This window comes from Pinus tabuliformis, chromosome 5_2, assembly GCF_031772625.1.
Source record: "Pinus tabuliformis cultivar Carrire ecotype Pingquan chromosome 5_2, CPIR1, whole genome shotgun sequence".
NCBI classification, from domain to species: domain Eukaryota; kingdom Viridiplantae; phylum Streptophyta; class Pinopsida; order Pinales; family Pinaceae; genus Pinus; species Pinus tabuliformis.
The window spans coordinates 810,492,384-810,519,292 of NC_142306.1; the positions used below are offsets into that span (position 1 = coordinate 810,492,384).

A 26,909-nucleotide genomic window follows, 5' to 3' on the forward strand; every position below is an offset into this window, starting at 1 on the left:
AGTGAAAAGTTTTTAATCAGATTGGGAATAAATTGGGAAAAAATCGGAGAATACAATAAATGAAGATATATACATAGATTGAATTAAAAAGCCTTTTTTCATTGATATCCAATAAACCCATGTCTAAAGTTTAAACAATATATAATATCAATAGATATCCAAAATATCATGAATGAATAAGTATCTCATATATGTTATGAGTCCAAACATGATCCAAAGCACTGAGCCCCGACTCCTAACTAGTGACTACATCGAACTAGAAGCATCTGCTTCTAAAAGTTTATAAAATATTGCATACTAATCAGTAAAAAAGCAGTAACTAAGATTCTAAGAGTGAGAACTAGAAGCGATTCGTCCCACTCCTTTGCTTGCTTGAGGAGTCTCCTCTGATTTGTAGCATGCAAATCTATCTCTTCAAGGTCGATCAATGAATGATCCAAACCGGTCATTATCATGAAACATGGAAATGTGAATTAAAGTTTGAACTTTAAAGTGCAAATCAAATTATGAAACCTGCAAATTCAAATGCAATTATGCATGACTAAGCCAAGCCTTTTGTTCCTCAAGGCTTAGTGTCTCAACTCTCACCTAGTATTTGCTTGTTGTGAATTCGTAGATTGTAATGTATAAATACAAGGTCATTTAAGCGCTTTTGTATCAATCGGGTGCACGTCTTAGAGCGTAGTTTCTCAAATATGCTCCAATTGCGCTCACAACCTGAACCACTACATGATTGGTTTAAGATTCGAATGACGAATCTCTTTAAATTTGGCATATCACTACCAAGTTTTGCCACCAAAGACCTAGCAAGTGGCAAGGGTTTGTGAGTAGTAAGTAGTAAGTACAGATCAAAGATGATAAATACTAAAATGACAACAAAATTTAATAAAAAATTTAACAGACAAAATAAACAAATTTAATGAATTGATGAAGCCTTCAGGCTTCTTAGGGTAATTGGTATAGGCAAATAATTTCCCACACCCTATAATCATGTAGTTGGGAAAAGACACAACTTTGAACTTATTGATTAGAGAAGAACCTTTCAGTGCATGTCATTAGTCCTCTGCCAACCTCCCCATCCTCATTAAATTTATTCTTATTATAAAAGTACTGTGGGTTTGAGAAGTACCCAACAACATGTAAGGGGGAATGCAATTGCCAATCCCAACAAGCATCAATAATGTCCCAAATAGGCATATACTTAGTGCTCTCATCCCCATATGTTCTTTTGATGGCCTCCTTTGAGAGATCCATCACCTCATAAATGTAACCCATTGCGGGTTTGTCATCGTCAGCCATCCTGAAAGTGTTAGTTTTTGTAGCTTCAGATGTGTTCTAGTCACAATATTTTGTGGAGAGGTTAGAATATATGTATTCTTTAATACCCAGAAATCATTTTTGGAAATTCCACCTAGAGACGACTTAATTAGATTTATTAATCACTTTTTAATATTTTCTAAATCTAAACTTAGGAAATATGATAAATTAATCAGAATTAAATAAGTCATGGTGTGAATGTTCTAGAGACTCGCACGGATTGACAGGGAAATAATCTGGTCCATCGATTATGTTTTAATCTTGACTATTGGTGCTCCAACAAAAGATCATAAGAAGAAGTCGATGGGTAGATGGAGAATACACCAGTGCAGTTACTCAGTTGGCCAGGCAGATCGATTTTCTTAGTGGCTGATGTTCAATAGAGGAGATAGAGCCAGAGGGTGAGTTGCAGGAGAGAGGGAGAGGGTATCAGCAGTTGTCTAGGAAGTGCAGGACGAATTCAGGAAGAGACAATGTGAGGAGAGACGCAGTCCACTAGAGCACTGTGCAATCACTATGCAGAGGATGACGCAGAGACACCAGCATATGGACAGAGGGTCCATCTCGGGGTCAGGGAGTCGCTCTGGAGAGTGAGAAATTTGTTACTAAATTTCTCTCAGTATTCTTCCCTTGTTTTGTTGTCTGAATTCTTGTACTTGAATTACTGTTGAAAGATTAATAAAGAAACCCTCAGCTGCTGCACCGGTTTTTCCGCATTGGGTTTTTCCGGGGACAATTGTCCAAAAATAACTGTGTCAATATCTTTATTTGTGTGCTAAAATTTCTCTAATTTTCCAAAATTTATTTCTCTTTTGCAATATTTGTTTTGTGAAGGTTGCAACGTATATGTTTCAATATTTGCCATAGGAAATTGCAAATAGTTTGTTTAATTAATTTAACAAATAGAAGAAATATTATTAGTTGTTGCAGTAGGATTTTAGGTTTCAGAATTTTCACAGAAAGTTCAATCTTTCAAATTTAATGAAATATGAAACTTTGAAAATGGAATGAAACTTGAAATGAAATTTTAAAATAAAAAAGTTAAAAGACTTGAAGTACTTGAGAACTCTCAAGTTTCAACAATAATCTCTTTGACCATCATTAAACATAAGTGCAACAATTTCAATGCCTTCGAAGGCCCTGGAATGTATAGATGCCATCCACTCAGGTCCCAAGAACATCCTCTTCATATTTAGCTTTTGCTTAGCCACAAATTGTAAAGATGTGAAATTTGTTGCAAATCTAGTCACTGTAGGTCGAACAACTTCTTTACCTTCAATGTATTTTATCATGATATTTAGGACAATAGTTTGACTGTACACGTATTTGGTTATGGATTTTGCCTTCTCCACAACCTCATGTATCCAAGGAAATTTATCAATGTCCTCCAGCATTAAATCTATGTAACGGGTATCACAAGAGGTCCATAAAATAGTGGGGTATCACCACCGTATAATTAGCTGCATTTTCGGTGACAATTTGTACATGTTCTTCTCCCACTTCTTGAACGACTTCCTCCATCATTTCACAAATAAGTTGGGTAGTCTTAACCTTGCCTGAGGCATCCACTGATTTGAGAAACATTGTTCTCGCTGGACAAGATACAAGGAAAGTTATTAAAGTTCTATTCCTCCGATCTGTCCTTCCATCACTCACCTTGTTTCTACCCACGATGAACGAAACTCAGATAGCACAAGCATGACATCTTCAACACTCTCTAACAACAAATATGTCGTAAGGCTCTCACATGAAGGGGCTTTGAATCTTGGATTTGTAATAGACACTGCATCAACATAGCTTGCTAATAAGGACTTCTCGCACTGTGGAAAGGTATGCCAAAATAGTACCAAAATTTGGCAATGGCCTTCTTTACTTGACTATGGACATTTTATTTTCCAACCAGTGGCATCCATGGTCGGTTGGGAGCCGAGTTTTTTGTAGGGAGAAAAAAAGTGTTCATGTTTCCACCTCCGGTGTTGAATGCAGGAGGATTCATTTGTCATTGAGTTTGACTTAGACTTTGAGGCATGTGTGGGAAACTTGGGCCCAACATTGAGATTCAATAGAGGGAGGTGACAAGGGGGTATTGGAAGAAGAATGGCTAGCTCCAAGAATTCATACTTCTACACTTTGCTTTGCTTTCTTGGCGTTTTTCTCATTTAACATATCAAGGGCCAAGATTGCTTGGTGTTTGACATCTTGGTCAACAATTTTGCAGAAATCTATATCATGGTCGGGTATCTGTGTAAGGTGGTACTTGAATCTATAAATGCCTCCACTACATTTCCTTTTGCAAAGCTTATGGAGCAACTTGTGGTCTCCGGGAATGATGTCGCAATAAGCCCAAGCAAAGTCCCTCTCCCTCGACATTGTTGCTGTTTTGGACTTGTCTTTAATTTGTGGCTCTTGTGAAAGACAATAAAAAAATAAAATTAAAAAGGATCCAAAACTATGCTAGAAATCTAAAAAATTAAAATGCTAGATTAATCCATGTTTACTAAATGAACTGCAAAAGCTCTTAAGCCGAGGGCATTGTTGGCCAATGGAATTATCAAAGTTATTAAGTCAAAGCTATTTCTTGTTAATGAAACTGTTAGAGCTCTTAAGTCAAAGACATTTCTTATTAATGGAACTTAGAAAGCTTGCAACCCCAAAATAGTATCACTAGAACTCTAGGCAACAACGATGGCCAAACTCTAAAGAAAAACAATACATGGGAGGACCTTAGTAACTTGCATAATGTTTATGACATATGTTGTCCAAAATCGCTCTTTTTAGGAAACTAGAGAGGAGAATTTTATTAAGTTATTAATAAACTGGCATTTTGATTGGTGTTACCACCAAAGTAATAAATTTTGGGTTTGGTACCCCCGGTAGGACCTCCAGCAGAGGTGGGGATAGCACCAGACATACTAGCGACTGGACTACCAGAGGGGCTAGCGGTGCTAGATGAAGATGGCGATTCGGAACGAGGAAAACCTAGATCAAAAGGTCCCGATGGGGAACTATGTGGGGTAGTGGGATGTTCGATATTTAAAAAAATACGCAATTAAAAGGTTAACCGTTAAACGTTTATCAGATTCACTTCATGTTGGATAGCCGGACGAACTCGAACATTTGCACAATAAAATCTAGCAGTAACAAGTTCGCATGGTAAGTCTCCAAGTTTAGTGCTCCTCTAGAGTGTGTTGCTTCAACACAGGATAGCTGGACCCTAGACAAACTCGAGTCTCAAACATTAACAGGAAATTAGTCGAACCTTTTACTTGGTTGATTAGCTTGAAATGAGATTATGGAAACAAATATCAATCGATGTTCATTGCTTGACGTGCTTGTGGGTAGCTCGACAACAGACACAACCCTCGCTGCGTGATGCTACATGACCTGCTAGACATGGAAAGGATTCAACGACAGTGACAAATCACAAAAAAACATAATCATTAGCGTAATCATTCACCCAAAAATCGATTAATCGCAGAGTCACAAGTCAAACTCGCATTGACCACTAGTCAAGCTCAGTCAACGCGAGTTTGAGTCTCCCATATTCGAATAGAGTCTTTAGGACGTCGAGCCGACTTCTACTAGTGAGTGTTCCCCGAGTCTTGTAGCACTACAACATACTTAATTATGTGCTTTTCGTAAGTTAGAATTAGGCTAAGTTACTAAAGGAACTTAATACTTGAGCAAGTATCTTAAGGAGACTTTGGTTGATTTCTGCATGCCCAAACACTTAGGGTTGTATAGAAGTATCTACTCAAGCTACAAACATCAACATTCACTGGAATAATGATTTGGAAGAATGTATCAATATGGCCAAGGGATTCATGAGCCATCGATGCCAAATCTCCTGCTAATTTTCCAGTTACTGTTGATGCTGAATTTCCCTCACTAATTTGTCTGGAAACCATAAATGCCAAATAAATTAAGGGGACTTTAAAGAAGTTCAAAACTTCAAACTTCAAACTATTCCTGAACATACTCATTGCATGAACAAATCTGATGTTAAGACAACTTATATATGCCTAACCATTGTTTACTTAGAGCTTGCCTTGCACTAGTAGTCTATACAAAACATACTTACATAGACATTAAGGGGGCATTTGATAAAGTTCACATGCTTTGACATTATATCCATATATTCATAATCTATCTACAATCTGGGTTAATTGCTTCCAAGGGTCAAAACTGGGGTATTAGACTCTCACGCAATGATTTTGATTTTATACTTGGCTAGGGTTAATATCCCATCTACAGAAAATAGATTTCAAGATGTATGGCATTGAACAACATTTATTTATGTATTTTATTTAACATCAATAAAACAGATTCTCTTTTATGCACCGAGAGAAGTACGGTGCTTACAGTCTAGTATTGAAAAGAATGTAACATCTACCCCATGTCTGTAAGGGCAGCATCAGCATATGTAGGCTTGATACAAAATATTATACAAAACTAAAATATATTAATAATAATTCTAATCTGAACTAAATTGTACTCATCCACAACTCTGTATATAGATGAAAATAACAGTAAAAAGTAAATCATATCAGCTATTGGAAGGAGGGGAATATGAGGCCATTTTGTTTGGCATCATTTTTGAATATTTGTTTTCAACTCCAGCCCACAGTTTCATGGGTGAGCTTCATGATACCAAGCGCACAAACACACACACACACACAGATATATATATATATATAGATATATGTATATATATACATCTTAACTGTGGATCTTTTAAGCACCTAAAGATTTGCATCTTAATTTTTTTTTGAAGAGTTAAAATAGATCTATGCTGGTTCTTTTTGTCTTTCATTCATTGAGTTTTGTTATCATCGATGAATCTATAATATTTCTCTCTATGCTATAGTCAAACTTTGGACATTTGGATACTGTGCAGGCCCTTTTGAAGGAGGTACCATTCATCGGAAAGAAAGCTTGGTGAGAGCATTGGCACTTGGTTATAGTTTGTTCAGTTTATTGTTTAGTTTTTATCTTGAAGTGAAGTACACATGAAATACTTTAACTTGCAACACACTTCTTGACAGTTGTACATTGTTTTAAGAGACTTATCCTTTTTGTTGTTTATTAAATAGGCTGTTTTGTATATTTGGAAAACTTGTTTATAAACTCTTTTATACCCTAACACATGCATACTTTTGTTTGGTATAAACATTCCATAAGGGAAGTGGTGGAAAACAACAACAAATGCTAGGGAATGGAGGATTGGTGAAAAGGAAAAGCATGGTGAGGGGAAGGCTACTAGTGCTAAATACTGGTTTAAGAAGGTTAATAACAATGTCATCAAAATGAAGGTCTTGTTGAAATCAATGTTCTATGAAGTTCCCATGATAGGGGGAAGTCGAAATGGTAGATGCATGCGGGGATGTGTGGGAGCACACCTAAATTTAGGGAATTTCAGGGGGGATGTCGGTGTGTGTGTGTGTGTCTATATATATCTATATAAACATAATTCAAATGCATATTTGATAATGAAATAGAAATAGTAAAATATTATATACATTGATTTCAATTCGTCATTTTAGAATTACATTGACTTAAGTTCACCATTAATTATTCTAGAATCTTATTAGCATTTTATAAAATAGTAGATATTAAAGTTTGAATATTGGAATAGTAAACTCAAATTACTCAAACTCAAACATGGTAAAGAGTGATGAGTCTAAGACTCGGTCTGAGGTTATTGTTACCCACCACTAGTGGGTGACCCCTATCGGAGAATTTTTCTCCTAGATTTGTCTTCAGCCGGCAGCCAGTAGCCCCTTGCGGCGACCAGATAGATCAATGTGACACCTTTCTTCGCCACCTGAGTCAGCCATTATCTGCTCTTGCCTATTTGTTATGACCATATGTAATTGGGTATATTTGCTTGCTTTTTGTGGACACTCTTGGACATGGATTAGTGGGGGGATTTGGTAGAAATAATGGGCATGGTTTATACTCTTCTTCCCTTGCCCCAACTTGGTGGTTAATCTTGTGTCTTTTCCCGTGGGATCTCCTCTATTGGCCACTAGCTTTAAGAGTGGCACTACATGGGAAGCCCTAATTTTGGTTGCGTGTTCCTGTTTCCTGACACCATATATGTTACTCACCTCTGCTCATTTTAACCTCTTTTCACAATTTTCCCATTCGGGTCCACATTTGTTGTTAAAACTGGAAACTAGGGCCAAACTCCATATGGGTCACCTTATTTATGGCAGCGGATATTTTTCTTGGATTCCTCTCTCCGAGAGGTGTAGGATTGATCTAAATATCACATCCGATTTCAACATGTATATATGGAGATGAATTTATTTGTATTGTTGACAAATTGTCAAGGTCAGCCAGCAAGCAAAATAGGTATTTTCACCCCCAGCTCAACCTCAACGTTGCATATAAAAGGAGGAGACCTAAACTCATTATTCCATCATCTCGTCTTAACTCATCTATCTCTTCTCACTTGATTGGGTACACAGATTGCGACAACGTCTCTACACGTGCGAGGAAGGAGACATATCTCTGTTTAGGGATGCATTGACCAGATTTGACTGAAGCTGCAAGGAGACTATTTTGGACAGCGTTGACCTCTCTTTGACTGCAGATTTAGTGAGGCTGCTTCTCCTTGGCAGGGCACAGATTTGGGCACACAAATCAAGGTGATATGACCTTTGGTTTGACTAGTGTTGACTGCCCTAGTTGTTGTCTACAGGTTGACTTTTGTTGACCAGTGTCTGACTGATTTTTCAGACTCTTTTGGGTTGTTTCATCTCTCTGTTGGAGGCTAAGTTGACTGAGCTTTGACCGAGCTGATTTGGAGGTCAAATTTGACCTGTTTGACCAGCGTTGTTTTTGCTGGTTAGGGTTTGCTCTTGCTGTCATAAAATATAAGATTTGTATATTTGTACTATCTCTCCTTCTCTCTCTGTGCTGAAATATTGAAGAATATAAGAAGAATTGATCAAGGGTTTCCCCACATTGGGGTTTGTCCCTGGCTGGTGCCACATCTTGTGTCCTCTTGTCTTGACTTGTCTTCTACTGTTTATGTTTATGTTCTATCCGCATTTTACTATCATGTTGATGTGATTACTAAACTGGATATTGATATTGGGCTAATTAAGAAATTGAAGTAAATTGCTCTTAAGCAGAGAACATACCAAAAATTAACATGGTGTCAAAGCTGAGGTGAAGACAAAAGCCCAAGCAAGAGTGAAAGAGCAATCACTAAAGATAGTTGGACAAGGACAAAGGCTCAATGTGTTCTTCATCCCACTTCCTGACTGAAGACAAGCTCCATGAAAAGTTTGACTATCATGGATGGAAGGTGTCTCTTGATCTGACATTAGAATAAAAGAAGTGTTGGATTATGTGAAGGGTAAAATCCCTGAGCCTCCATCAAATGCACTCGCTCCTACGAAGAACAAGTAAAACAAGCTTGAAGTAAAAGCGAAGAAGATTATCTGAGATTCCATTGACAAGGGTTTGACGGCCTACATCTCCGATCTTAATGCCTCCAAGGAAATCTACGACAGGCTGGTCAGCATGTTCAAGGTTAGTGATGCAAGTCAAATTTTATTTCTCAAAAATAAGTTGAAAGACATTAAGAAGGGCAAGGACGAGGATATTCAATCCTACTTCTTAAGGATCACTAAGATCAAGAATGATCTACTTTCGATTGGAGAGGTCATTCCTGAATGGGTACTTACTATCACTACTCTTGGAGGACTCCCACCCGAGTGATATATATTTAGAACCACTATTCTCAATAATGATCGAATTCCATGGTTTGAAGAATCGATGTCGAGATGCATTCAAGAAGAGACAAGAATGGTGGAGCAAGAAATGCCTTCTAATCATAGTTTTAAAAACCGTTCAGAAAAACCGGTAACCGGTCAAACCGGCCGGTTAGCTAGCTGGCCGGTCCGAACCGGCCTAAAAACCCGGTCAGACCCTTCATTTGCCCGATTTTTGGCCCTAACCGGTGAAAACCGGCCGGTTTAGGACAAAACCGGCCGGTTTGTTACAAACCGGCCGGTTTTAGGCACAACCACCATAAAGTTAAAAAAACATGTTTTTGATTGTGTTTGAGGGGTTTTGGGGGGGGACTAAGGGTGTTTCAACCCTAACAATGTTGGCAATTAATGGTAATGTTAAATTCTTAAAGTAAAAGTGACATTTCCTTTAATTTTCATTTTCATCCTTTTACTTAAATTTTTAACATTACCATGAAATGACTCAGGATGTTTGAGAGTGGTTTCGACCTCATTGGATTTCATATGGAGAAACTAGAATTTTAGATTTCACTCAAAATCCAGCAGACTTAATGGTCTTCAGGATTTCATGGTTTGGGGGTAAACAATAAATGCAATTAGAGCTCCAAATGATAAGAAAAACTCCTGATCTAGATCCCATTGTGTTGGACGATATTGATCCAACATCAGAATGGGTGGAGGAGACTGAAGAACCTGTGTTTGAGGCTGATTTTGATATCGACATGGCTTTGGCGGGGGATGAAGCAGATTACGTGGTGGCATCAGAACCAGGATCATAGCGGCATCAAGGAAAGGCAAGGAACCAATGGAAGGCACTAGTCATGCAGGTCGACAAACTCGTGCTTCCATTAGGTCCACTTCTATTGTCATTGGTGGCATTGATACTGAGGTTGCAGATCAGGCTGAGGCATCCTCAGACTCTAAACCAGATGATGTCTATGTAGCTCCTGATGATGATCTTGTGTCTACTACTAGTAGTGGTAATGAACTTGATGATTGATCATGTGTATACTGTAGACTTGTAGTAGGCCAATGGCCTCATAGCTTGCAACAATGTTTTTGGACTTTATAGGCCATTTAGAGCCTCATTTGTTATGTATTTTGCTATTTTGTTGATGATATGTATTGCACTCGATGCCATTTTGATGTATTCACCTTTACATGGTATATAAATGAGCAAACTTTGCATATTTTGTCTCTATTGGCTTGGAATCATGGTTTTACATCTTAAAAATAGTTTTGTTTCATTAAAAATTAATTATTTAATGTATTTTTTTAAAACCGGTTCGTTTAGACCAAACCAGTGCCGATTAGACCGGTTCCGGTCGGTAAACCGGTTCATTAGGTGGACCGGTCCGGTCACCGGTTCCGGTTTTAAAAACACTGCTTCTAATAGAGGCAACCCCACTGCTTTCTCCACTCATCCCAAAAGGAGAAATAGTGTAGGGTCTAAAGGTCATTTGAATGGAAAGCCTGGATCAAAGGGTGGAAGGAAGGGTAGGTGCTTTGTTTGTAATAAGTTTGGCCACTATGCGAGGGAGTGTCCAAATAGAAGGGACACATCACATGATGATGATCATAATCACTCCTGGGCAACTTCAACAACAACAATCAAAGGAATGACAGGTTCAATGGCAAAGGAAAAAGGAATGCGGGACATCAAAGAAACGTCAACCCTCCAAGAAAGCAAGGAACTCCAAGTATGAAGAATCAAATGTTGTGAACAATAAGCAAAAGAAATACTATCTTATATCGACCCTCTCCACTACCTCTCCTCCAGACTCTTTGGGAAATTGGCTAATTGATAGTGGTGTCTCAAGGTACTTCATCGGGTACAAGGAAGCTCTCTCTAATTTGATAGAGAAGGAGACAAACTTGGAGATTATTCTCGGACACGATGCCACCTATCCCATGGAGGGAGTAGGGAATGTTACCCTTCAATTGAATCAGGGTAACACGATTCATTTACAAGAAGTTCTATATGTATTTGATCTCAAGAAGAACCCGATGTCCATTTCGGCAATGGAAGACAAAGGATACAAGGTGGCATTCATCGATGGAAAGGAACGTGTTTGGAAAAGGAGTTTTAAAGATGCTTTTACTCTTGGGTTCCGGATTGACTCTTTGTATCAAGTTGAAGGAAGTCCATTGAGAGCCATGTCTTGCAATAGATCTCTACAATCCGAACTATGGCCCGGGGGCTTGCAGATCTTCATTATAAGGCTCTTCCCAATGTGAGACAGAGGGTGACATGTATGCGTGAGTTGAAAGTAGAGCATGAAGGTATATGTCCGGGATGTGCTGAAGGAAAACTTACAAGGGGACCATTCCCATGAAGTAATAGCAAGACCACTGATATATTGCAGTTGATTCACTCTGACATATCTAGTATAATGCCCGTAAACTCTTTGGGAGGATACTTATATTATCTCACTTTTACGGATGACTATTCTCGCAAGACTGGGATCTACTTCTTGAAAAGGAAGGATGAAGTGTTCAAATGGTTCCGTCACTTCAAAGCCATGATCGAAAACCAAACCGAGAAGAGAATCAAGATATTAAAGAATGATAATGGGACTGAGTATGAATCAAATGAATTCCATGACTATTGCATAGAAGATGACATTAAGAGGGAGACCACAACACCATAATGATGTGGCCGAAAGAAAGAATCGTACTATTGTGGAAGCTGTTGGTGCCATGCTTCATGATCAAGGGCTTTCGAAGTTTCTATGGGCCAAAGTTGCGAATACTGCCGTGTACGTTCAAAACCGATGCCCTCATCAAGCATTAGAATCCAAGACTCCTGAAGAAATGTTCACAGGTAAGAAACCCAATGCCTCTCATTTTAGTATTTTTGGAAGTCCCATATATTTTCATGTGCCGAAAGAGAAAAGAAGCAAATTGGGCGCATCAGGGAAGAAGGGAATCTTCATGGGCTAGAGTGAAAATTCTAAGGGCGATAGAATTTATGTGGCTGGTCAAAGGGAAGTTGAGATAAGTCATGATGTCACCTTTGATGAAGATATGGATCTCAGCAAGATCAACAACCTTCCTATCCCAAGGAAGGACAAAGAAGTTGACACTGAGAAACAGGGTGCAAAAGAGGACGAGACGATGTCGGATGTTGATGAACCTATGGATCCTATTGATCCTCCTCCCCAAGAGCCCTCCTCTTCCAAGAGGAGACCTTCATGGCTTAGGGAGACTCTCGAAGATGTCGAGAGACATATTGCACCGAGGGAGACTTTCCGTGAGAGCAAGAAGCTGAACAAGTATCAAGTATACTTGACCGCCATGAGCACTAGCTATTATTCAAAATGAACCTTCATCATTTGAAGAAGTCGTGAAGCATCAAGTTTGGAAGGATGCTATGAATGAAGAGTACGAGTCTATTATGAAGAATGATGTCTGGGATGTGGTCCCTAGACCCTAGGACAAATCGGTTGTCACTTCTAAGTGGCTTTACAAAATCAAGCATGGAGCTGATGGAAGTGCTGAAAAGTTCAAGGCCCGCTTCGTTGTCCAAGGCTTCTCTCAAAAGGAAGGTGTAGATTACGATGAGATATTTGCACCCGTTGCCCGATACACCACCATCCGCTCGATCATAGCCCTTGCTGCCTTGCAAGGATGGAACCTATATCAGATGGATGTCAAGACCGCTTTCTTGCATGGTTCGATCAAAGAGGAAGTTTATGTCGAACAACTCGAGGGGTTTGAGGTTCATGACCAGGAATTTGAAGTATGCATGTTGAAGAAGGCTCTTTTTGGCTTGAAACAAGCCCCCGAGCTTGGTATGAGAGGACTGATAGCTATTTGGTGAAATCGAGATTCACTAGGAGTGAAGTCGATCTGAAACTTTACTTTAAGGTTGAAGATAATAAACCTCTCATACTGGTACTTTATGTGGACGACCTCTTTCTGACAGGTGCAGACCCTCTCATTCACAAATGTAAGAGGGAGTTGGCTTCCGAATTTGAGATGAAGGACCTAAGACTAATGCACTAGTTCCTAAGGGTGGAGGTCTGGCAAAAGCCAGGAGAAATTTTCCTATCTCAAGGAAAATATGTTCTGAAGATATTGGAAATATTTGGGATGGTGGACTGCAAGCTTGTGACTACCCCGATGGAACTTAACTTCAAGAAGTTATGTGGTAGTGCTATTGGATGTGTATTGGGAAATGCTTTTGAGTATCATCAACTCGTAGGAGCACTGATGTTCTTGGTGAACTCCCGTCCGGATATATGTTTTGCAGTTAATACGTTGAGCCAATATGTGGTTGAGCCTCATCACACACATTGGATTGGTGCCAAGAATCTTCTGAGATATCTTTAGGGCTCTAGGACCTAGGACTAATGCACTAGTTCCTAAGGGTGGAGGTCTGGCAAAAGCCAGGAGAAATTTTCCTATCTCAAGGAAAATATGTTATGAAGATATTGGAAATATTTGGGATGGTGGACTGCAAGCTTGTGACTACCCCGATGGAACTTTACTTTAAGAAGTTATGTGGTAGTGCTAGTGGATGTGTATTGGGAAATGCTTTTGAGTATCATCAACTCATAGGAGCACTGATGTTCTTGGTGAACTCCCGTACGGATATATGTTTTGCAGTTAATACGTTGAGCCAATATGTGGTTGAGCCTCATCACACACATTGGATTGGTGCCAATAATCTTCTGAGATATCTTCATGGCACAATCACTCATGGACGAAGATACACTTCTGGAGAGGTGAGGCTGCGTGGTTATTCTGATGCTGATTGGGCCGACAGTGTGGTGGATCGCAAGAGCACTTCTGGGTGTTGTTTCTCTTTGGGTTTTGCTTCAGTATCTTGGATGAGAAGGAAGTAGAAGTCGGTTGCTTTGAGCACCGCTGAGGCCATATATATAGCTGCGAGTATGGCTTCTTGTGAAGTTGTCTGGTTGAGGAAGCTCTTCAGTGCGCTGTTTAGACATGTGTTGGATAACATCGTGATCCTTTGTGATTATTGTTTTAAAAGCCGACCAACTCGGAACAGACTCAGTCGAGTTGGTCCGAGTCGGTAAAAAAATTTGCGAATTGGCCGTCGAACCGGTTCGGTCGGCCGAGTCCGTATCAACTCCGCTGGGTCACTTCATGCGACCAGTAAACCCCAAAAACACAATTTTTTATTTATTTTTTAATGTTTTTTTTTGAGTGTGGGGGACTCCAAATGGTTTTATTAATTGGTTTTTTGGTCTTTGGGGTCCATTCCCCTCTCCTAGTATTGATATGCTATTCAAATTTCATGGTAATGTTAAATTCTTAAAGTAAAAGTGACATTCTCCTTAATCTTCATTTTCATCCTTTTACTTAAATTTTTAACATTACCATGAAATGACTCGGGATGTTTGAGAGTGGTTCCGGCCTCATTGGATTTCATATGGAGAAAGTAGAATTTTAGATTTCATTCAAAATTCAGCAGACTTATCAGTTTTTCAGGATTTCAGGATTGGGGGGTTGCAACGTTTCCATTGAATTTTGTCATGTATTAGGTATGGAACTCGTATTTAATCAAGAGCACCAATCCCTCTATGTACCTTGATGTTAGTGACATTGGTTGTCGAACTCCTCCGTGATTCGCTCCCAAACTAGGAGCTTCTGAAAATGTCGCTTTCGTTCCCGCTCCCGTTTTCGCTCTCGCTCCCCACTTTCGCTCCCGCTCCCAAGTAACACCGAGCCAGATGATGTTGGCAACTCTAGAAGTAGCCAGTAGTACTGGTCACATACTTTTGTTGTAGAGGCCATTTATAGCCTCCTTGGTTATGTGTTTTTGTTTTGATCTCTATATCATCATCGTGTATGTATTGGACAATGCATTGGGTGCCATTTTGATATAATGGATATATTCATGCGCCTACTTTGATCATATGTTGTCTTCTATCTATATTCTAACACTGTATTTGGAAACATGAATGAAAATCTTTAAAATTATGTGTTTTTATGAAAAATAAATATTTAATGTATTTTTTACAACGACCGAGTCATTGAAATTGAGTCGGCCGAGTCGATACCGAGTCGGAGTCGGAGTCGGAGTCGGAGTCGACCCTCGGCCGAGTCGGAGTTTTAAAACATTGTCTGTGATAACCAGAGTGGGATCTGATTATTAGGGAATCTCGTATTTCATGATTGCTCCAAGAACATTGATATCAGGTACCACTTTATCTGGGATGTGGTACATCGAGGAGCAATAAGGCTCCATGACATTGGGACTGATAAGCAGGTCGCCGACATTCTGACAAAGCACCTAAGAAAGGTCAAATTCTTGACTTTATGAGAACGATTAGGAGTCGTGGAGAGACCCTCTAATGAGGGTCCTGTATGATATGGACTTTGAACTCTGGGAGCTCCGAGGGGCTTGGGGTACTTCTTGGAGCGATGAGCAACCATAGGGTGAGTGGTTTAGCGGCTAGCCTTCCCCTAGTGGTTTGTTGTGTATAGGGTGAGTGGTTCATCTTTCTCTTGCTGAGACATCCTACCCATGCAGTTTGGGACTCATGGGAGGTACCTCTGATCTGGTCAATGAGTATGGAAATGAGGATAGGGACCATAGTACTACCGATGGACGCATCATGTACTACTGTACTCGCTATGCTAGGATGATATTGATCTGGGATCAATGGAACTGACTTCGGGTCAGTAAGAGTGGTATGACACACTCTCTTCATTGGAATTGACTTCGGGTCAGTACGAGTGGTATGAGACACTCTCTTTTCTTTGGAACTGACTTCGCGTTAGTAGAGAATGGTATGATACATTCTCGATCACTTCTTCATGGTTCAACAGAGCAGAGCAGTGCATTGATGCCGGAGATAGTACCGATTGGCCGATGGATTAGTAGATGGAGTTCTCCCTAGTTGAGAGGGAGTGTTAAAATTGGCAACTAGGGCCAAACTCCATATGGGTCACCTTATTTATGGCAACTGATATTTTTCTTGGATTCCTCTCTCCGAGAGGTCTAGGGTTGATATAAAGATAATCTGATTCCGACATGTATATATGGAGATATGAATTTATTTGTATTATTGACAAATTGTCAAGGTCAGCCAGCAAGCAAAACAAGCATTTTCACCCCTAGCTCAACCTCAACGTTGCATATAAAAGGAGACCTAAACTCATTATTCCATCATCTCATCTTCACTCATCTATCTCTCCTCACTTGATTGGGTACGCAGATTGGGGCAACATCTCTCACACATGCAAAGGAAGGAGACAATTTTCTGTTTAGGGTTGTGTTGACTAGGTTTGACTGAAGCTGCAGGGAGACTATTTTGGACAGCATTGACCTCTCTTTGAGTGCGGATTGAGTGAGGCTGCTTCTCCTTGGCAAGCCACAGATTTGGGCACGCAAACCGAGGTGATCTGACCTTTGGTTTGACCAGCGTTGACTGCCCGAGTTGCTGGCTGGAGGTTGACTTTTGTTGACTAGCGTTTGACTGATTTTGTAGACTATTTTGGGCTGTTTCATCTTGCTGTTGGAGGCCGAGTTGGCTGAGCTTTGACCGAGCTGATTTGGAGGTCAAATCTGATCTGCTTTACCAGCGTTGTCTTTGCTGATTAGGGTTTACTGTTACTGTCATAAAATACCAGATTTGTATATTTGTTCTCTCTCTCTCTCTCTCTCTCTCTCTCTGTACTTAACTATTGAAGAATATAAAAAGAATTGGTCAGGGGTTTCCCCACATTGGGGTTTGTCCCTCGTTGGTGCCACATTTTTTGTCCTCTTGTCTTGGCTTGTCTTCTACTGTTTATGTTTATGTTCTATCTGCATTTTACTATCATGCTGATGTGATTGCTAAACTGGATATTGATATTGGGCTAATTAAGAAATTGAAGTAAATTGCTCGTAAGCATAAAGCATACCAAAAATTAACATTTGTCCATTGGGTCCACAAGGAGTTAGCCTCCCCTTCCCCTTGTCCACGCTTTGGGTTGGGACTGAAACGATACCTAGGAGGTTGATGCAACTAAAAAGAAAAAGGCATAATTTGGCCACTTACAACAGGAATTGCACCATAAAATGCAAAAGATGGTCGGGACATAAGCATTTAGCACATGGGCAAAAGCGAAGCATGAGCTCTACCCCCTATAACTATGGTCATCACCCTGGCTCCTAGGGCCCCTATGCGTGCCTATTGCATCATTAAGGAATCGATGATTGTCCCAACTCCTGGTGGGCGATGAACTGCCCAACCTTAAGGTGTAATCACTACTTTATTATACACATCATGCTTTCATTACCTGGAGCCCCTGTAGTTAAAAGAAAGAAAAATCAATAAAAGGCAAAAGGTATATGAAGAAGGGTGGAAAAACAAAGGCCGAGGTAACTCATGTACCACGATTGCTCCCTCTGACATCTATAAACTCAATGTGTGGGCTTCTCTTATCATAGCTACCCTTGTACCATGGCATGTGGTTTGGAGTCTTCGTTGTTGCCTCACTTTGTTCCACCATCATTGCACATGACACTTGCCATTTGATGGATGTACGATGGACATGTTACTCCATTAAAGGTTGAAACCACCTAATAGGGTCCTTTATTTACCTCTCTCTTGAGCTTGGTGACAACTGTACACTCTAAAGCCCATTTAGAAGGGCATGCCACTATGAAGTGTCCACTTTTCCCCTGATTAGCAAGCTTATTTAATGAATTGCGCTAATGAATTGTTGAACTGGAAGGTGAGGAGGCACGTTGGATCTTATACAATATTGCAAGTGGGTCTTCATCTTGGGTTTGGCCTCCCTATACAGGATCCATGCCCTCTTTAGGGTGATAATGGCACTTATAGGGTGAGCGTTGAGAGCCATGGGCCTCCACCACAGAAGAACATATATCGCCACGCCATGGACATCTTCAATAGTCCACATACTGCTTGTTCATGCCTTGTTAAATTTTAGGTACGTTCTATGCTTAGAGCAATTTATTTCAATTTTCAGAGTTAGCTCCATATCTTTTCAAGATTAGCAATCACATCAGCATTAAACTAAACTGCAGATAGAACATAAACATAAATCCCAGAAGACAAGCCAAGACAAGAGGACACATGATGTGGCACTAGCCAGGGACAAACCCCAATGTGGGGAAACCCTTGATAAATTCTTCTTCTATGTTCTTCAATAGTTCAATAGAGAGAGATAAGAGTACAATGATTTTAAGTCAATGCTGGACCTGCCAAATAGGAGATCGGACATCAAAGATCTTCACCATGAAGATGACATAATGAGGTTGCAGATCTTATACCAAGGACTGAAGATATGCAGCAGGTGAACAACTCAGTCAATTACCCAGATTAATGAAGCTTTCCTTCCACAAGACTCTCCTTCCTTTGCTGCTTCAAGGATCATGTCAAGGCTGCTAATCTGGTACCTTTCATATGCAGCAAGGACTGGTGCATGGCAGGCCTGGTCATTGGTTAGGGCACAAACTCTGAGAGCCACAAGACCTTAAACATACCCCACAGTTCACTTGATTACTGTGGTTAGCCTTCATACAATCCTCCAATAATACGCTGCCTTATAGGGCTGCTGACCTTCTGAACGCAGCTAATAAAAAGGCCTCCAACTACTGGCTATGGCTTGCGGCCTAGCCCAGCTGTGGACTATAGCTTTAGTCCCTTCAAACAATGATCCAAACAGCCCCTTAAACAATTGCCCCTAGCTCCTCCTTTTTGCGGATTCTTCTGCCCAACATACCGAGATCAAGAACAACTTGATCATGCCCAAACAATCCTGAAATAGGCCACGCTGTCACCTACAGCAATGTGGCATTATGTCAGCGGCTTAGGTGACAACAACTGGGTCTCTTTGAGCTGCGTATAAGGGCTTCCCTTACTGCGGCTAAGGGCACTACTAGACAGTTGCTTAAGACCTCCATTTGCTGTGGCTAGAACCTCCTTCTTTGACTGCGGCTAAGGCAGATTAAGGAGTCTCTTTCTTGTTGCGTATAGGGTCAATAGACAGCGGATTCATTTAGGGCCTATATTAGACCTCCTCTCATCTGCAGATTGAGCCTCTTGAGACATCGTATAGGGGCCTATTCATGCTGCACATAAGTCTCCGCTTTTCTGCGTGTAGATCTCCTCATAAGCCGACGGCTTACTGTGGCTAGGGCATCATCTGCAGCTAGGGCATCAATGTGGTTATGGACAGACTTCTCTGCGGCTACCTTTGTCTCCTTTTCTTTGCCCCCAAGCACAATCTCTTTTGCATCAATTGTAGACCGAATGATGAGCCTTCTTCTTGCTGCATATAGACTTCTCCATGACAACTTCTAGGGCTTCTTCCATAGCTGCATTTAGATCTAGGGCATCATTCTTACATAGGCCTGCGTATACTTCTTAGTGTCTCTACTTCACCAAAAACCCAAAGATGTGTAGAGGAGGAGATCACATGAAGAGTATGTGAGTGTATCAAATGACTTCAAGTCCTCTTCCATTTATATTAAAAACATAGAGGTTGAATAGACATGACGGTTGGGCTTCTGAGCCTACATAAGTTGCTGGCCGACTTGACAATTTGTCCATTAATCAAAATAAATTCATATTTTCATAAATACTTATCAGAATCAGATGATCTTTAGATCAATCCTACACCTCTCAATGAGAAGGATCCAAGAAAAATATCAGCTGCCATAAATAAGATGACCCATATGGAGTTTGGCCCTAGTTGCCAATTTTAACACTCCCTCTCAACTAGGGAGAACTCCATCCGATGATCCATATGTCTGACTGTACTATCTCTGCCATCAGTGCCCTGCACTGCTCTGCTTTGCTCATCTCTGCTCAGCTCTACTTTGTTGAACCATGAAGAAGAAGAATAAATCGAGAACGTCTCATACCATCTTCCACTGACCCGAAGTCAGTGTGGAGTGTGTACCACTTTCACTGGTCCCAAACCAATCCTCTACTGACCCGAAGTCAGTTTCAGAGGGTGTAACACTCTCACTGGTCCTAGACCATTATCATTGATCCTAGATCAATGAAGGTCATCCTAGCATAGGGAGTATGGTAGAATCAACGAAGTCTCCTAACAAGAAAATAATGAATTAAAGATGAATTATAGGTTAACTGTCAAGTCGGCCTAATGAACAGTCAAGTCGACCTAAAGAGGAGGGACGAACCTCTATTTATAGAGGCTGTCCACTCCTCATTTGACGTCACTTCTCTCTGAAATCCGCAAGCAAGAAAGAGGACGAAGAAGGACAAAGAAAAGCCAAGGAAAAGGGTTACAGTGGCAGCGTGATAAAGAGACAGAGAAACAAGGGTAAGAAGACAGTTTCTAGAGCAGCGACAGGGACATGTGTGAGGTTAAGGAATGTTTTCCTGCGGTCATAGCAACAGAAAAGTAAGGGTCATCCTATCTCACTGTTTTGGGTGCAAACGAGGTCTACAAGCGAAGGAGAAGCCATCATAAACGAAGGAAGAAGGACCGAGATCAAAGTTGAGGGGACTATTTTCTAGGGTAGAAAACAATCAGATGTGCAAGAATCAGATCTCTTTATACAGTAATAACAACCCTACATCTAAGTTAGTTGATTGGTGGAAAGAATAAAGGAACCATCATAAAGAAGAAAGGTCTCATCAATAGTGTCTTCACTAGAGCAAATTCAACAAGGTTACTAACAAGTTGAAAGAGGAACGTAGTGCTAGAAGGAGGACAAAGTGCTGAGGTCCATGTGCCGAAAGTTATAGTGCAGAAAGATGAAGGATTTGACTTTATGCTTGGAGGATATCCCAAACAAGGGTTTAGGGTTTGGCAATTGTTCAAATAAGAAGCTTCAATAAGAGAAAACTTACAAAGGGTTTTCCTCTCAAGAGTGGAGAGGTTTTGTCCCTAACAGAGAGCCAAACTTTGTGTTTTTGTTATTTTGTTTTGGTAGCAGTTTGATGAAGTACACACATATGAACTAATAAGAAGAAGAAGAAGCATAAGCTAACAAGAAAAGTAAAAAGACTCTACAAATTGTTATCAAGTAACGAAGAATCACACTACACTACTTTGCCCTAAATTCTTTAACATGGTCTCAAAGGTAAGGTGACACATCAAGGAAAGGGCAACTCAAGAACACTCATCAAGGAGAAGCATCTACAAAGTTGAAGCATCAATCCTACAAGTCTCAATCACTCCAGGGACAAGAAGGGTTTACAAATCTCATCATCAAGCAAGTCCACTTGGAGAAGGCAACTTGAAGAACATCAAGATCCAGGAAAGACAAGCCATCAAGCCTTCAAGGAGGAAGCAAATCCATTACATCTCAAAATATAGCAAGTACGTGTCCCTATCTGAAGATACAACAATGTCTTTTTGCAAGGAAAGCAATAAATTGGTAGGTACCAATAGCTTTCTTGCATGGAAGAAGAGGACTGACCTACTACTCAAGGAGAATGAACTCCCAGAGGATGTCAATGGGAATATTACTATCCCTACTAAGGAACATGCTCAAGCCTTAGACAAGTACAATAAGAATGAGACAAGAGCTTAAAGGATTCTGATAGAATCAATAAAAGGCTCTCTCATTCCCTATGTCTCCATGGTTGAGACATCAAAAGAAATTTATGATAAGCTATTAGAGCTATTCTCGATATCCACCACTAGTGAAGTAATATCTTTGAGGAATGAATTGTACAGGATGAAGATAACAAATGAAGGAATACCTCCCTACTTCGTGAAAATATTTGAAATGAGAGATCAACTTCAAGAGCTTGGGGAAGTCATGTTGACAGAGAGATGACAACTGTAGTACTCAATGCTCTACTTGAGGAGTGGGGAAACTTCACATCTAGCATATATGTCAAGAAGGAAGCATATATGCAGAACAGAGGAAACTAGACTCAAGGCAAAGGAAGATGTGAGATCAAAGGAGAAAGCATTTGCTACTGTGGCCAAGAGAAAGGGTAAATTTGGCAGGTTTGGTCCACGAAGAATAAACAACAATGACATGTCTAAGATACAATATTTTGGATGCCAAGAAGAACGATAACAACAAAAGGAAGAGGGAAGAAGCTCACATAACTCAAGAGATGAAAGAAGAAGGAAAGAAGCAAAAGAAGGAAGATCCTCCAGATCTCTACTTCTTGACTTCTTTCAAAGTTTTGAGTAGAATAGGAGCATGTAGGAATAAATTAAAATTGCATGGCTAGAAACATCCTCTAAAATCTAGCAGCATGATGTACATAGAGTTCTAGATACTCATGTAGATGTAGCATTTATAATAAGAACAAAAATAAATAAGTAGAAATACCTTTTAGAATATAGGAGCATGGTAGATATAGCTCAAGATATTCGTGTAGAAGAAGCATACCTAGTATAGGACCTCATATATGATGAAAGAAAATTGATCATGATAAGAATCTTAGAAGACTTGCATCATCAAAAGAAAGGAAACATTTGCAAGGCAAGGATCTTTAAGATCCTATGATGGAATCTTCAAACGAAGGTTCATGGACCATAGTAGATTTCTCATTGGGAATCCCATTCATGGGTTTCAAGAAAAGAATGATATGCATGCAAGCTAAGATGAAGCAAGGAGGGCCACACCAAAGGATGCTCAAAGGAGAATCAAGATGAGGTATGTATGCATCAAAGTTTAAAGTCGTGTTATCACTTGTATATTGTTAAAGTCATGGGTATAGTTCTATAACATGATCAAGCATGAAAGAATCTCTTTCACCAAGAACATGCTCGAAGGCATGTACCACAATCCGATGAAGGTCAACAAAATAATATGCTTACATAAGGAGCATACGATTGAGCACGAAGAAATGCTGGCAAGTCCAGAAAGAAAGCAATGAAGGAATGCTCTCACAAGAAGCATTACATGGTTGACCTATCTATCTAAGAAGAAGCAAATGAAGAAAGAGATGAAGAATGTGAAGAACACCAATCACCAAGAATCACTATCTGAGAAAATGCCTTGAAAGATATCTCCCGAAAGAAGGCAGAACAACTTTGATAAAGGAAGAAAGGACCCTTGACATCTATGAAGGCCTTGGAGATATAAAGGTGCAGATAACTGATTCTACTCTAGAAAGATGTCGTGATGAAGAAGTCATCCAACAAAAGAAAAGGCAATCCTAAAACAATATTAGGATGAGGTCATAATGGGATACTAGGTCAAAGCATGTAACCTAGCAAGTACTATGAAGCATCCATGTGAAGGGTATTCTGAAGCATGGACAAAATGACAAAGGAGTAGCCAAGATGACAAGAAAACCTGGTAGTCACTTTCCACAAAGCAATGACATGACAAACCAAGAAGGAAAGTGATCGATGAATGGTGCCATACCTAGAAGAAGTTCAATCGAAGACTTCATGACATCAGCAAAGGAAGGAGATCAAGCAGCTGAAGGACCCACGAAGAAGAAGCTGCTGATGAAAGAAAGAGTCCCCAGTTAAGAGGGAAATCTGATAGGTCCCTAATCAAGAGGGAGTTTTGGATCACCCCTAATTACGAAGGAGTGACAATTGTGTTTCCATTTCATGGGTCATGCACTAGACTAGGACTAACAACTGTAAGTCTAGATGAAGGCCATGAGTGGAAATGTAGAACACAAGATAGACACAACATTCTTGTCTTCACTTGGATGAAAGAATTGGAGGATTAGGTAAGCATCTGGCATCTGATACTCTTTGAGGATATGTAGGGCATCCAAGACAAGAATAGGCAAGATGACCAATATTCTTTGAGGGTTGGGAACCCAAGATAAAAATAATTCTAGGTCATACTCGGAGAACATCCGGGTGGGTATGTACCTTGAGAGACAATGATGAAGGTGTCTATAAATCATTGGTCTCGCCAGCATTGTAGCTCATGGTCTCGTAAAGAGATGGAGTTGTTAGTCAAGGCCTGACACTATGACAATGCTGATGGATATGATGCTATAACAGATGGATTGCTAATCTGGTTTCTCTTATGTAAATTCTTCAAGATTGAAAATTGCCAAACACCTTGTAATGTTGTATGAATACCTCCCTAGTTAAGAGGGAGTGTTGAAGGAAATGTAACTAGGTTCTGTCTTCATAAATGTAATTTTGATATTTGTATTTATTCTAAAAAAGAGAAATTATTTTTATAGTATTTTTCTAGTTTCTTGCTCATTGAAGATAGGCCAAGCACATTTTAAAGTGCTTCTAGAAAGTCAAAGTCAAAATGTAATTATGATAAGGCCCCTCGAGGGCAGCTACATCATGTATGTCAATGTACAAGGTCATGGGAACACCTCCAAGCAAAGTCAAATCCTCTCCTAGCGTCAAAGTAAGGGTCATCCTATCTCACTGTTTTGGGTGCAAACGAGGTCTACAAGCGAAGGAGAAGCCCTCACAAATGAAGGAAGAAGGACCAAGATCGAAGTTGAAGGGACTGTTTTCTAGGGTAGAAACAATGTTGCACGAAGTGGGGGCGAAGCGGAAGCTTTTTTTGGAAGCGGGGATGCGGAAGCGTCATTTTCCAAAAATCTAGGAAGTGAAGCGTCTGCTATATATATATATTTATATTTTTTTGCATTTATACTCAAAACAAACATCGCAAATAGCAAATTAATTGTAGAAGACATGAAAACATGCATCTTTTTGCATAAATCAAGATAGATATAACATCCATTGTACATTAGTGATTAATTATTTGAGCCTCAACCATTTAAATGCATCAACCATCTAGAATCTAGATTCTTCTCCTCTTGTCTAGCCTTTGCCTCTACCTCGATTTTCTAGGGATATTAGTCAACATTGCCCAATTTTGATCAAACTACCTAATTCAAGACTTAAAATATGGTAGAAAAAGCTTAACATGCTTGATCGATGATTTTGACTTGATTGAAAGGTAATTTTTTGCTAAGGGCGTGCCGCATGACAAAGGAGTTCAACAATTAACACCACCAACACTAGGGTACATATAGGGCTTGGTGCTCTTGATTAAATGCTAATCGCATGCCTTCATACTTGATATAATATAATGAAATGCCACAATCCCATTGATCCTGAATTCCTGAAAACTGTTAAGTCTGCTGAATTTTGAATAGGATATGAAATTCTATTTTCTCCATATGAAGTCCAATGAGGCTGGAACCACTCTCAAACATCCTGAGTCATTTCATGGTAATGTTAAAAATTTAAGTAACAGGATGAAAATGAAAAATAAAGGAGAATGTCACTTTTACTTTAAGAATTTAACGTTACCATGAGGGAGCATCTGCTATATTTATATTTTTTTTGCCTTCATTCGTCACCCTAACCCAAGGTGGACCCACCCCCAACAACCAAACTCACCTAAAATTAAAAAAAAATTGAAAAAAAAAACGGTCTTCTAAACGCTTTTTCGGAAGCGTACGCTTCCTCCTCCGAAGCGCCACGCTCCCGACGCCCGAAGCACCGTACAAAGCGCGCTTCGGTGCTTCGGAAGCGGCGCTTCCGCACCACGCTTCCGAATTTCTAGGAAGTGGCAAAAAATTCGGAAGCGACGCTTCCGGCCAAGCTTCCTAGGCGCTTCTGTACGGGACACGCTTCGGGGCTTGGAACCGTGGGGGGGGGGTGCTTCGCGCAACATTGTGTAGAAAACAATCACACATGCAAGAATCATATCTCTTTATACAGTCATAACGACCCTACATCCAAGTTAGTTGATTGGTGGAAAGAATAAAGGAACCATCATAAAGAAGAAAGGTCTCATCAATAGTGTCTTCACTAGAGCAAATTCAACAAGGTTACTAACACGTTGAAAGAGGAACGAAGTGCTGGAAGAAGGAGGACGAAGTGCTGAGGTCCATGTGCCGAAAGTTATAGTGCAGAAAGATGAAGGATTTAACTTATGCTTGGAGGATATCCTAGTCAAGGGTCTAGGGTTTGGCAGTTGTTCAAATAAGAAGCTTCAATAAGAGAAAACTTGCAAAGGGTTTTCCTCTCAGGAGTGGAGAGGTTTTGTCCTTGGCAAAGAGCCAAACTTTGTGTTCTTGTTATTTTGTTTTGGTAGTAGTTTGATGAAGTACACACATATGCACTAATAAGAAGAAGAAGAAGCATAAGCTAACAAGAAAAATAAAAAGACTCTACAAATTGTTATCAAGTAACGAAGAATCACACTACACTCTTTGCCCTGGAATCTTCAACAGTTAAAATAATCTTGATTGTTGAAAATAGCTTGATCATCTTTTAAACTACACTGTCAAATTTTTTAATTTTTAGGAAGATTGGAATTTTTCTTAAGACCCACTTTTAATTAATCCAAAAATTAATATTTTGGATTAATTTCTTTAAAAAATTGACTTTGACTCAACCACCAAGGTCCAATGGTTCAAATTTTCTTAAAATATCCATTTTTCCCTTGGTGGGGGATCTCCCAAATTTGACTCTTCTTTGACTCACGAATTTTCCACTTGGAGATAAATTAATCTCTATAATTATTTTTTGACTCAAAATATTTAATTTTCCGACTTTAAATTTTTATTTAATTTAGCCAGAAAAATTAATTAATTGACACTAGAGGAGATTGATATTTTTTCCATTTGAATATTTTAGCCATGGTGGCTAAGTATGAGAGACCATGCACTACAATATTTTTTTGCATCAAATATTACAATTAATTCAAACCTCAAAGGGGGAATAGACCTTTAGACATAGACCCTCATGACATTACTCAATTCTGCGACATAATGTGATCTAGTATAGATCAAGTGGTTTGTAATAAAATCTTTTAGCCAAATATGCTTAAATTATTCCCAAACACACTTTTACAAAGACTCGATATAACACTAGGTCTCATCTAAGATCTTGTTAGTGAATTCCACCCTAGCTTTGGGGTTTAAGCTAGATGAAAAA

General features: G+C 39.7%; 1 protein-coding gene across 2 annotated transcripts in view; it reads left to right on the forward strand.

Moving 5' to 3' along the window:
* Positions 1-26,909, forward strand: part of LOC149161781 (Tetratricopeptide repeat (TPR)-like superfamily protein) — a 288,843-nt gene that overhangs the window by 204,632 nt on the left and 57,302 nt on the right. For both annotated transcript variants that reach the window (XR_016261890.1, XM_089437040.1), the window contains exon 17: positions 6,215-6,255. Coding sequence is in view for 1 of the 2 variants with exons in the window: in XM_089437040.1 (XP_089293166.1) it covers positions 6,215-6,255 (41 nt within the window). In the remaining variant the exon portion in view is untranslated. The remainder of the gene's footprint in view (positions 1-6,214; positions 6,256-26,909) is intronic.